The 13,799-nt window shown below is 33.3% G+C and overlaps 1 protein-coding gene across 3 annotated transcripts in view; it reads right to left on the reverse strand.

Moving 5' to 3' along the window:
* LOC115209103 (F-box/LRR-repeat protein 20-like) overlaps nucleotides 1–13,799 on the reverse strand; it is a 405,157-nt gene that overhangs the window by 13,977 nt on the left and 377,381 nt on the right. For all 3 annotated transcript variants that reach the window (XM_029777227.2, XM_029777229.2, XM_029777228.2), the window contains 5 exons: nucleotides 13,651–13,745; nucleotides 8,119–8,187; nucleotides 2,490–2,585; nucleotides 1,604–1,730; nucleotides 649–723 (listed from right to left, as the gene is read on the reverse strand). In XM_029777227.2, the coding sequence (XP_029633087.1) occupies nucleotides 649–723; nucleotides 1,604–1,730; nucleotides 2,490–2,585; nucleotides 8,119–8,187; nucleotides 13,651–13,745 (462 nt within the window). The remainder of the gene's footprint in view (nucleotides 1–648; nucleotides 724–1,603; nucleotides 1,731–2,489; nucleotides 2,586–8,118; nucleotides 8,188–13,650; nucleotides 13,746–13,799) is intronic.

The raw sequence follows: 13,799 nt of genomic DNA on the forward strand, positions 1-13,799 counted from the left end.
CACAGCCATCTGCATTCAAAAACCTATGATATAAGAAGAAATCTCTGGAGTCAATATGAGGTATATGTTGGTGACAGGAAGAACAACTTGTCACAAAATTCTGTCTCAAACGACTCCATACAACCCATGCTAGCATGGAAAAACAGTCATTAAATGAATGAATATGTCCAAGTGGAACTACTGACTTTCTGACTAAAATATTTGCATACTGCAGTCAAGCATTGGGCTGCACAGAGGCAATGTGGCCAATGCCAGTGTTGTGTAATTGGTACCTGTACTGGTTGCACATAAAAGGCACCTTTTGAGTGTTGGACCTCAAAGAGGCAATGACAAATGACTGAGACCTTTGGTAGTATGCTGTATTGAGAAAACCCATCAAGCCAAGTGAAACCACATTCATGGCAGATACTGGTGTCACGCAACTGGTACCCATGCCGATGGCATGTAAAAGCACCCACTACACATTCAGAGTGGTTGGCATTAGGAAGGGCATCCAACTGCAGAAACCATGCCAAATCAGACTGGAGTCTGATGCAGTCCCTCAGGTTACCAGCTTTGGCAACCTATGCCAGTATGGACAACGGATGTTAAAACATGATGATGATGATGATGATGACTAGAAGACTAAATGAACCACAGAATACTTACTGAGCAGCTGTTAAGGTTCAGAGTTAGTAGGTTGCTGCAGCTCATGGCCAGTGGAGCTATGCCATCATTAGTAATCTGTTAAAAAAAAATTCAATATGTTTTTCTTAAATCACTCTCTACTGTTTAGAAAAAAATAAAGAGACATGTATCCAAGATAATGTAATCCTGAATTCATATTTTAAACAAAGATGGGATAGTCAATACCTGAATATGTTTCATTATTATCATAAATCTGCATAATCAGAGCTAAACAAGAACAAGGCTTCTGATTCTAATATTATATTACCAGTGCAGCACTAGTATTATAACAAATTTTAAAATCCCAAGTAACTATTATAGACATTAAGACCAATGCTAGGAAGTGTGGGGTCCAATTAGAGAATTATCAGTGGGGTCCTCTACTCTACAAAAGCTGTGTCGTATACCCATCCCAGTCAAAAAGCATTAATCAGATATACTAAAAATTCACCATAGTGGTCTCTGTTTGAGCACAGGTGTGAGAGCCCACTTTTGGTGTGAGGCCCAATTTGAACAAATCTGATTAGTTTAAAACTGGCTTTGTGTATAATTAAGAAGAGTAACTTGAATATTGAGTTTAAGTCCTCTTAAAGTCATGGCATAAGCATTGAGTGCTATATTTTCCAGCATGTAACCCAATATAATATATAGCAAAAACATAGTATAAATATTTCAACATTGTCACTATCTTTCCAAAACCTGCAGTATTCTATATGGAATTTTTGGTTCTACAAAGTCATTTTGATGTATAAGTTGACCTATTCTTTTTGGTTGTAAACTTTGGTCTGAAAAAATTAGACTTGCATGCTGAAAAATATGAGCAATTGTAAAATTGGTAGGATTACTTGAAACTCAACCAAAAATATGTGGTTGAAAAACAATAAAAAAAAAAAGAGAAGGGAAAAGAGTAGACTGTAAATATAAAAACACCACTCACCTGATGACATCCTTTGGAATAGAAAGATTTTATTTTCGGGCAGCCTTTGGCCAAAGCATCTACCCCATCATTGGTCACTTGACTTGACCATGATATGTTGAGATATTCAAGATTTGGACAACCCTCACTGCAATAATTGAAAGTATATAGAATGAAATTCACCAAAATGTTACATCCTCCAAAATTATGAAATTTGGAGGATCACTTATTATATTTCAAACAAAATTTATAACAAACAACTTATTTAGAAGTTTATCTAAAATAATAAAGTCTTACATATGTGATTTATTGAGCTGAAAACCTTTGATTAATTGAGATTATCTATGGAATTATTAAACAAAATGTCCACCAGAAAAAGTTCAAAACAATTTGGAAATATAAAAACAATGTAGATGACTGAGAATTTAAAAAATTTTATCATTTATTTTCCCCTACTTTGTTAATACCCAAAGTCTCCATAAGCTAGTTATACCATTCCCTGGTATATTTTTTATGATCCAAACTATCATCCCAAGTACATGAAGATATGCCTTATAAACTTATTTCTAAAAGCTTAAATAAATAGGATAACCAGTTTGCATATACAATGTATATTTGGCACACAGTTCAATTAATAAATAAAAATTTATTGAAAAGTTCTTTATATCTATATGTACACACATACTCACAGACAGTGCCATGGCCAAAAGTTTGGAACATAGGTCAGAAAATTAGAATTTTATATATTAAATGCCCAAATATATATGTTGTATATGTTTGAATTGAATTATACTTAGGCATAATAATTTTAATTTCTTAAAAAATGTTACAAATTTTTGACCATGACTAAAGAAGAGACAGAAAAAGAATCCATAAAATTTTAATTTGAAATATTCCTTGTATTTACCTCAAAAATTTCAAAGAATTGTTTGAAATTTCTGTACACGAGGACAAATTTAATCGAGATAACTTCACACAATATTTCCCTAAACTCTGACAAGTTCTGGAAAAGAAGAAAAACATAGAAAGAAATTAATCAAAAGGAAATAGCAGAGTGCTCAAATAGTCAAATAAAAAAAAAAATTTTTAATTCCTGTTTACAATGTATAGCTTTCAGAAGATGCTACAGGCATGGCACAAATAATACCATTATTATCAAAATAAACACGAAAATCTATTTAAATAGGAACTATAATGAATTTCCCCTTTCACTCCCACTACTCTAAAGGAAAATATAGAATCAAAATCGTTGATAAGCATATAATATTTGTGTTTCATTCATAGGGAGATGAGCATGAAACTAAAACCAGAAAGTTTGAAGTTTAAAAAGTACAAACTGCAATAGTGCTTTAAATGTAAATCAATTTAAGTATCTGTGAAGTTTTGTTTTTTTCTTTAACCATTAACAAATATATAAAATAGCAAGAACATATACACCTCATATAAATAGCTGAATTCTTTGCTTTTAGGGAGTCTAAGGAGAAACAGAATCTGTGGACTGAGGGGATAGGAATAAGCGGGTAAGATTTGTAAGCAACAAATACATAAATACACACAAATATACATACAATCAATACAGAATTGAGACTGCATGGTTACACTTTCATTCTCCTGTGCAGTATCTTATGCAAGTAGCTTCTATCAAAATCTGTGTCCTTCCATTTGCTAAGATGTTGGGGCCTGATTTTGAAAGTGACTTGGCTCACACAAACAAACATTACTGGTGCATGCATACACAAGTAACAATTAGATGTGTGTGCATGTACATGAAATAGTGGTGGGATTATGTGTATATGTGCACACAGCATTGGTGTTTGCATGTATTTGTGCATGTATGCACCAACAGCAGATGACTCTCTCTCTCTCTCTCTCTCTCATTATCTACCCGATAATTTAGCACAATTCACTGTCATAAAGATTGGACATTTATCTATGAATTCTATCTTTATTTATATATATATATATATATATATATATATATATAATATATATATATATATATATATAGTAATATCAGTGTTCCTAACTTCCTTCAAAATATGTGTAACAGAGTCCTGGCTACAAAGTTTTCTAATAACTGAATCCTAAATTTCTTCATAAAATGTGTGTACCAGTATCCTGGATAAAGGAATTTTCCCAACTGTCTACACATTAAGAATTGTGTTCTTATCTCCTTTTGTAGAAGATATGAGATGGTATGTCTGGAATATGGGTGTTACAAACTATACAATATCAAGTGCTTCTTAAAACAATTTTGTTACTGAAACAGAGATTGGTATGTGACAGTGGATAATGATCATAGAGCACAACAGCAAGAACTGAATTGAGAGCAGTAGAGAAGATGCAGGGAAAGATTGGAGGAAGGCAAGGAGAAGAATTAAGAATTAGGAATAAAAGGAGGAGAATCACAATGAGAAGTACTAACTCAAAAAGAAAAAAAAAAATGAAATTATTGCAAGAAACAGAGTTAGGTGTTATATAATGAATAATGAGGCTAAAGCGACGGGAGAAAGACTAAGAACTATCAATCAAGAATGAACCTTCATGGTAGGCAAGAATATTTTGCACAAGCCAGGATGTGAAAACAGGCAAGAAGAGAATAAACAAAATTTCTTAAAGATTAATAAAATTGAAGATAAGGAAAATGACAGTATATTATTACTAAATAGGAGGAGGTTTGTGGTTAACACTGTACCACAAAATGAACTGTAGAATTTCCACGGACACTACTTATATTTTAAGATCCTTCAACACCAGTTTGGTTAGCCAACCAGGGGAAACAACTTACAACCAACAATATTAATACATATAGAGTTATATCCCTTACATGTAAAACCATGCATTACAGGGAAACTCCTCACTAAAAATACAGGAAGTAAATGTGTGCTTAGCATTGGCAAGAAGTTGAACATAAAAGAATTATTTTGTATCAGCATCTGTATCGTATCATCATCATCTTCATTTTGATGCTCACTTTTCTTTGATCCAATAGGCTGGGCAGAATATGTTGGCACAGACTTCTACAGCTGGATACCCTACTTGTCACCAACCCTCACCAGTTTCCAAGTTAGGTAACATTTCTTCAAAGCTAGACATATTTTCATAAAAGACTGGTAACAAAAGATACCATTTTGCATGGTGGTGGTGCTTGTTCACAGTTATCATACAATGTCAAGACAAAGAAACATAAACACATACGCACACACCTATATATACATGTGTGCATGCGCGTGTGCACACACGCATACACGCGCGCGTGTGCGCACACACACACACACACACACACACACACACATGCACACACAATGGGGTTCTTTCAGTTTCAATCTACCAAATCCAATCACAAGGCTTTGGTCAGCCCAGGATAATAGAAGACACTTGCCAAATGGTTCCACTGCCTGACTAAAGCTAAACACTAACAGAACTCCATTAACAAACCAGAAAAACTCTCTCCAACACATCCTGTTCCCAACCTACAACTGCTAAGCCTCTACTTTCCTCCTTTCCTTGTCTCTCTTCCTTCTTGTACAACTAATTTTTCTGTCTACCTACACCACACCTAATATTCTTCCATTTTATCCCCATCTACCAAAGTAAACCATAATCTGGTGGCAACTGCTTAGCTGAAATTTAGAAGTCATTGTCAATTTTTTTCCTCAAAAAATTAATATGAACCCTACTAAAAAGAAGTGAGTGATCCTTCAGTTTAACTCTTTAGCATTTAAACAGGCTATATCTGGCTCGAATATTCTACTTGTTTTATGCTAAAACTGACCAGATCAGGCCTCTCACACCTACCCTGTAATGTCATTCTAAAAATAAACAATCATATCTTCGAAATATCAAAGCTACAATACAGGATTAATTTTATAAAATGTAAATAAATAAATATTACATTTGACAGGGTAATCTTATTAAATATCTAATGTTAAGTTACTTTTATAATTTCACAAAAAAAAATACACACAATTCTGATCATGTCAATTTCGGTTGTCCTTTTTCTGAAGTCAATAATATCAATACCAAACAACATACTGGTGCTAACATAATCTACTAAAGCCTTAAAAGTGGTACTCTAGGATTGGTCACATTCCAACAGTTAAATGCAGTAAAAATTGAAAAGAATTTTATGCACACAATTTATCACTAACTGGTTACTGTTGGATCAATAAAATGTTGATGCATATCACTTCACCAAATTTATTTCTAATGCAGTGTGGTAAAGTGACTAATTTTTCTGTCTACCTACACCACACCTAATATTCTTCCATTTTATCCCCTAGTCAAATGTTAAAAATTTTTACTTCACACGCTAATTCAAGTTCCGACCAAAGTGGATCTCATCACTCAGTTTTCCATAAAGAGGTAAAATCTGCTGAGGTTCTTGTGTTCACCGAGCTGTTTACTTATATCTAACCTTTCTTAAAATTATTGTTCTGGCTCAATGCTAATAAAATTTTTATTCAAGTAAAAACCAGATATTCCAGTAATAGAGGAAACGAGCCTACTACATGAACTGTGATACTTGTAGCAAATATTCTTCTGTTTCTTTTACCAAATTTTGTATGGAATACATAAGTATAGAATCAACTTCAATATACATTACACTGAACAAACATATTTTAATAAATATAGATTGATGCAAGACAAGTCAGTTTCAGCAAGATTTTAACTTAGAATAATAAGGCAGCAAGCAAATAAGATGCATAAAAACCAAGAATGTCACCATCCTAATGATATCCTGCTAACATACACACACATGAAAAGCGAAGGTATTTCAGTTCAGACAAAATCACTCTATGATCACTGGAAATCATCTGTTGGCATCAATTTCTCCTGGGAAGTAAAAAGGTAATGGCAACCCTTAGACATTGTTGTTCCAAGTTCTAGAACTCATAGGGCTGGTTACCCAATTTCCTTGGAATATAAGCAAGAAAGTGCACAACACTCTCCATGAACAAGATGTTAGTCTGTTGTAGGGTTACTCATTTACAACTGAGTAGACTGAGCAATGTGAAGTGTTTTGCTCAAGAAAATGACACATTGCCTGGTCTTATATATATATATATATATATATATATTCAAACTGAGGGAATGGTGCAGGTAAAATCCAGGCTACATATGTTTCCTAGTTAGCAGAACCTTGGACATAATAATTACTCAACAAGGGGTATCCACTAGCTATTCATCAAGCCTAAAATACCTAAGTTAAATGAAGGTTATATTGTCATCAAGGGATACCAAGTTAACCCACAGGAAATTTGATCGTAAAATTTAACAACAGTATCTTCGGCCTGATGAGTAGCCAGTGGAGTACCCTTCATTGAGTAATTATTATTTCTGAGATTCTGTTAGCTAGGAAACATACATAGCCTGGATTTCTCCTGCTCCATTCCCTCAATTTGAATTGTTATCTGTATACACAGCATCCTTAGTTGCTAATCATGAACCATAAAATAACTTTCTTCAGCTTAATGAATTTTGATATGGGAAAAATTTACAACCCTCTATGCCAATAAACTACTATTGTTCCTGAAAGTTTTCTTTTAAACTTCTACGAACTGCTTGAAGATTACTAACTTCCTAGACCTGGATCATTGGATCTTATATTTACAAATCATTATATACATGTAGACACATGCAATATTTGTATATATGAAAAATATATTCATATTGTTGCTATTATGTTAAACTGGCGTATGTCCAAATTTGGCCAAATGCATTTTTTTTTTTTTTTTGCAATATTTAATTTTGCTTGCAATAACCAGTTCTTTTGGGTCAAACTATCATATCTTCTGCTACTTCAGATGAATATTGTCAAAGTTTAGCATTTTTCAAAAGTGTATTAAGTCCCACATACAACAGCTTTGCAAAAATATTTCTGAAAACATCATACATGCATGAAGTTACAATTTTATGCACCCAACAAAGTGTTGCTAAGCTGAAACTGTTGCTAATGTAAAAAGAAATGGATTGGTGAAACTATTTTTTCATTTTCTGAAAAAGCAACGTTTTGGACTTATGACACTTTTGTATAACAGCAACAATATGCACTTATACACATTTACATTTTAATCTAATTATTGATTGGATTAAGTAATCTTATTTGGAGTGGTTTTGTTTTCATTAACATGTTTTATATCCAATGGTATGTGATATATGAATGTTGTACACAGCATGAGTGGAAGTCATGAGTTTTCTAAGACTGTGAAACACATTGATAAGTTGTGTTGTGGGTGCGTGAGAGAGAGAGTGTGTGTGAGAGAGATAGAGAAAGAGTATAAAAAAAGGTCTTTTAATACAGCCAAAGTTGTTGAATCAGTCTATTACTCCTCTAAGCTTCCTACTTTTGTGTTTGTTATTATCCCATAGAAAACTCCAAGTACTGACTCAGTGCATCATCAGTTTTGATCGAACATATGTGTGCACACGTGCGCGTTTGTAGACAAATCAATAGAGACAGACAGAGACAGATAAATGGAGAAAGACAGACAGAGACAGATCAATAAAAAGGTACTTTAACAAGTAATACTTACAGGTCTGTGATCTTTTTACAGTTATTCAAATTTAATTCTTCTATATTTCTGCACTGCTGTGAGAATTTCCTGTAAAATAATAACATAGACACTTAAAATTCATTTCCAAAAATATAAACATAGATGTTTAAGGGTCACTGTCAATGAAGATACTGAGCAGGCTATCAATTAAACAATACCGCTTTCTTACAGTGCTGAAGATGTGAACATGATTATGTGGTGTTGATGACCTATCTAAAACCATTAACAGAATTAACTTACAAACTATATAACTGTTACAAAATTAACTTCTTGTTCTAGAGCATAATTTGTGAAATTGGCAAAAGGTTTCCATATTGACAGTGGACACAAAATGAGACTGTGAGACATTCTTGCCTGCGCCTATCCCTGGAATAGTATCAGTTTCAATGGAATGAAATGATTACAAGCAATCAAAACCAAACTAAGTTAATTGCCAGCCACTTCTAGAACTGCACCTTAACAATTGTATCTACCAAACTTTTCTTTACACAATACATATGCACACATACTTAATAACCCGAGGGAGCTATTAAATGATCATTCAAACTACTAGAAATAACAACCAAATGTCCCTCAAAATACACATTATCATCTAAAAGGATACATTGGACAAATATAGTCTGATATACAAAAGAGTGGGATCATCACAGTTGGAATGGCTTCAAGTATATCCTTTTGATCAGTGCTAATGTGAGGTTCAACAATGGCACACTTGTTATTTAGTCATTCAAACTTAGTAAACTATTTAGCAATTGACAGAAAGGACAGTATTATGATATGCATATGAAAAGTGTTTCAAAAGATTTGAGCCCAAAATATTTCATGACATAACAGCAAAACAAGAATACTTGTATTTCAGTTTTATTTTTTTATTTTTCAAAAATTATACTATCAACTTCAATACATTTTCATATCAATTACTGTTTACTGAATACCATCTAAATGGAACAATTTGTCCTTCTCAGCCAGCTACTGTTCTTTAGCTAATGGTAAGAAGAAGAACTGTCCATCAAATAGTGTTTTAAATTGGAGGAAACAAGTAAAAATCACAAAGAGCATGTTCTAGAGAACATGCTGGGAGAGGCAGCACTTCAAAACTACATTCATACCCAAGCTGTGCAAACTGGTGCAGGGTTGTGAGGGAAAGCACTCCACATTCCATCATCATCAATTAATGTCCACTTTTTCCATGATTGCATAGGTTGGATGGAGTTTATTTGGAGAAAAATTTTCGACTACCAGATATTCATCCTGTTGCCAATCCTCACCTGTTTCCAAGCAAGGTAAGATTATCCTCATGGCTAGCCAAGTTCTTAAAGAATATTGGAATGAATGACACTGCTTCTATGAGTGATGCTTACTTACAATTATCACATGATGTCAAGACAAGGAGACACAAACACACACACACACAACAGGCTTCCACGCATCCACTCATAAGGCCTTGGTTAGCTCAGAGACATAGTAGAAGACACATGCTTGTACCTCTTAATACAATCTCATAGCTTCCATAGCAAATCAGTATAATAGGCACCCGTGACAGCATGTATTCAATTGACATTACACCCTTAAAGCCATAAAAGATGATTGTGCATATAGTCTTAACTGCACTTGGTTGATTTTTTAAATTTCTTGAGTAGTGGAGAATCTTTGTGCTTCCACAGTTGGTTCTTTTGTCTTTGGACTGTAATAGTGGATCCACATATCTCCAGCTATTTATCACAACTCAAACAGATCCAGGCTCTCATTAATAAGCATGGGATTTTTCACAGAACATAACAAACACTCTGCTGCCCTTCAGTTTTTCAACCAGCATTCTTGGTACCCAACAAGTAGAATCTTCAACATGTTCAAACGTTCATGGATGATTTGATCAACTTCTGCCAAACCAGTTCCCAGAGTATGATGAATCTTGTATAAAGCCACTCATCGATCTAAAGTCACTCAACAGCAATGGTATTTTCCTCAATGGTTCATCTTCAAAAGACCTCCTCTCTTGATGACATACTCAGCAGCCCAACATCTGACCATTCCAAATGAATGATAGTCTTCAATGTACTCATTTTGCATGCAATCATAGATTTCCTGTAGTACAATTCAATAACAGCACAACAATTCCTGATCCCAACTGCTTCGATTTTTTATTGCTTCTGAAATGTAAATCACAACACATATATAAACAAAGTATTATAATACAACAATGAAATTCAGCAATCATTTGAAATCACTATCAAAGAGATCACAGTTAGGCTCAAAAGTTTTGAACATCCCTTGTATTTTATCATCACCATTGCCTTTTAAAATCTGCCTTTTCCATACTGGCATGGATTGCACAAAATTTACTGAAGCGATACTCTATGGTTGAATGCCCTTCCTGTTGTTGACACTTGCCTGTTTTACAAGTTTTTTTCTTTTTTCTTTTTATTCCACTGACCCTTACACATCGAAACCAGGAATAATAAAACAAATACAGTAAATAATACAAGAGTTTATTATTTACAGTAAACATAAATATAATTTCACTGTTGCCAGCAGTGTTAATGTGAAGAAACTTGAAAATAAGCATTCTCACATGCATGCACACACAATCATGTACAGTTTCTATCTACCAACTGCATTCACAAGGCAGTTCAAAACTACAAGTGACACTTACCTGAAGTGCTATGTAGTGGGCATGAGGCCTAAAACCAATTACAAAGCAAATTTCCTTGTCACACAGCCACACACAGACACACACACAGAAGTAGGTTATATGATAAATGAGTCCATTAACTCATGAACATTAATGAATTCACATATCAATACTGGGTTTAGGTAGAGGAAATATAAATATAAATCTACTTCTATACTGATACAGATTCAAACAAAATGATAGAAAAATATCCATGGGATATTCTCCACACATATGAAAGATGCATTAAATACAACCTCAAGACTCATTAATGTAAAAGCTGTTATCAAAATTTTGTGCTAACTTATGTACCAAACACTAGCTTGATAAAAACAAAGTTATTCCACTAAATTCTTCATTATCTTTAGAATTAATTGCAATAAAGGAAGAATATTTCAACAGCAATAAGTAACAAAGTAATTAAATGAAGTGCCTTACTCAAGGACACAACATGCTACCTAATCCATGATCATATGATTGCAAGCTGTACACTATAATCATTAAAGCTATGTGCTTTCATTACACAACACAATTCTAAAAATAAGCACAACAGAGACAACCTACACTTATCACAAATAGAAATAAATATAAAAATTTCCCTGACTGATGATAAATAAAATTAACAATCTAATTCCAGTGATAATGTCAAAACCAATTTTACTGGCCCTACTGTGAAAATAGAAGAAACATATTCCAAACCAACTGCAATAGATTCATAAAAATATGAACAAGATCTTAAAGAGAAGTAAACCTATGACAGATGTGTTTTTAATATATGTGGGCATGAGCATACACACACACACACACACCAATATATTAAATGCTAATAAGAAACAATTATCATCATCATTATCATCATCAATATCTTGATCATTGTTTGAGCCAAGAGCAGCTGTCAAAACTGAAAGAGCATTTCTGGCAGATTGTCACTAACAATGCCCAGTAGCTAGAGCTAATGCTTTCAGGATAGACTAAAAAAAAAGTTAAACACCCAAAGTACTGATCTGACTTTGACTCCATTAAAGATTAACTGAAATTGCCATTCATTATCTTTACGAACAGGATCTCATCCCACTGACCTCATTCATCCAATTAACATTCACCTTGGCAATGGATATTACACATGCATAACGAAATACTAAGTGGGGAAAATGAAAAGAAAAAAAAAGCAAAGCTATCTTGTAGATAATCTGGTGAAGAGGGAAAAAAGAAATACATACAAAAAAGCAAGGATAATCTGGTAGTTTTGGTAAAGAGAGATTACCGTTGATACATTAATAAGAGCAATATACTATTAATAAATACTGGAAAAAATAAATGATTGTAGGTGGAGACTAGCCTGGTAACCATGTGATCTACTGCAAGAAGTGAATCTGAATCAATATGTAAAATGACTACGCTACTGGTCATTATATTTAATTGCTTATTAAGTGACCAAAAATCAATAATTGTCCATAACAGTAAGAATTTTTATAAAATTAGTTGGTGATAGGGAGTTGGTGATAGGGAGAAAACAGTTTCAGCTATTATCACTGCTGTTAATCTCTAATTTTATCAGATGAGCTATGTTATTCTTCTTCCCCTCTTCCCTCTTTTCCTTTTTTCTTATCTCACACCCTTTCACTTCAAATCAAATTAGGATAGATTAACAGACTGATTAATGTAAAGAGCTAAACTTTAACTATGTTATTTCCAAAAGAACTTTCAGATGTCTGGGGAGATATAGTAGAGTATGTAGGCTAAGGTTAATCTCTGCTGTTGATTATTACAGTAATGACTAACGAAAGTAGATTTCACACTAGCCATGATGTCAACTCATAGAGGGTATATTAATGCCATATCACTCAAAACATTGATCCACTGAGAGAAGAGAAGTTTCCTGTCATGTACCTGCAAATAAAGCTTTTATCATTATGTTTGATTTAATTTTTCTCTCTTGTGTTCTGGCAACACAGATAAATAATCGTTAATTCTATATCCTACTTTTAGTCCAAATTCATAGAGTAATGAAAATGTTTGTATTAGCTACCCACAGATATGAATCATTGTCATGGTCAGTTTAATCTCAAATTCCAATCTGGTGTTCTTGAAAAACACACAAATGGTTTTCCTAATGATTTACATTTCATCAGATAATACACATTTTAAAACCCTGACAAGACTATAACTTAGTGCATTCAGAGTAAGTAAATATTTGTATCAGTATTAATATTTACTTTGCAGACTTAGCCTATCTTTTAGTTGAATCTGCAGCTGAAAGAATTGCTATTTGTCAAGGTACAGTGACTAGTATCATTCATTTAAAAGATTAAATTTGTGGCAGTATTCCAAGCATTCCAAGAGTACCATTAAGAGTACCTGAGACAACATGAGCAATATAATATTGTCAGTTTAAAACAACATTGAATTGTAAGAGAGGGAGTTGAAAACATTCCTCTTTGACATCAAACTGAAAACCACTTTTCTTTAAAACAGATACATTATAAAATAATGCTTGCATATCAGCTTCTACAACCTTTCTATGCTTAAGAAAGCACAAGGCTCTGACATCCAGCTAAGTACTTGACTGTACTTTAGTAGGAAAAAAATTGCTTCTTTGTGAAGACACTGAACTATTTTCTAATTACTCAAAAACTTTTTTTTAAATAGTGTGTTTAAACATATATCTATTTTAGCAGTATCAACTAGAGTATCACAAAAACTTTTCCATTACGGAAATGGAAAATGACGACAATGGTGAAGATAAATACACCCAAAGCTGTGTGGTAAAACTTATTAATTGTATCAAGGAGCTATAAAGTAATAACAGAGAGAATTAATAAGTAAATTCAAATACTCACATTAAAGCACCATCTGTTATACTCTGACATCCTCTCAGACTCAAAGATTTTAAAAACCCACCACATCGTTTAGAAATATGTTCAACAACTGGACCCTGGAATTAGAATAATGAAACATTTTAAAACACTAATAGATCAATATGCATGTG

Source organism: Octopus sinensis, linkage group LG3 (assembly GCF_006345805.1).
Source record: "Octopus sinensis linkage group LG3, ASM634580v1, whole genome shotgun sequence".
Taxonomy (NCBI): domain Eukaryota; kingdom Metazoa; phylum Mollusca; class Cephalopoda; order Octopoda; family Octopodidae; genus Octopus; species Octopus sinensis.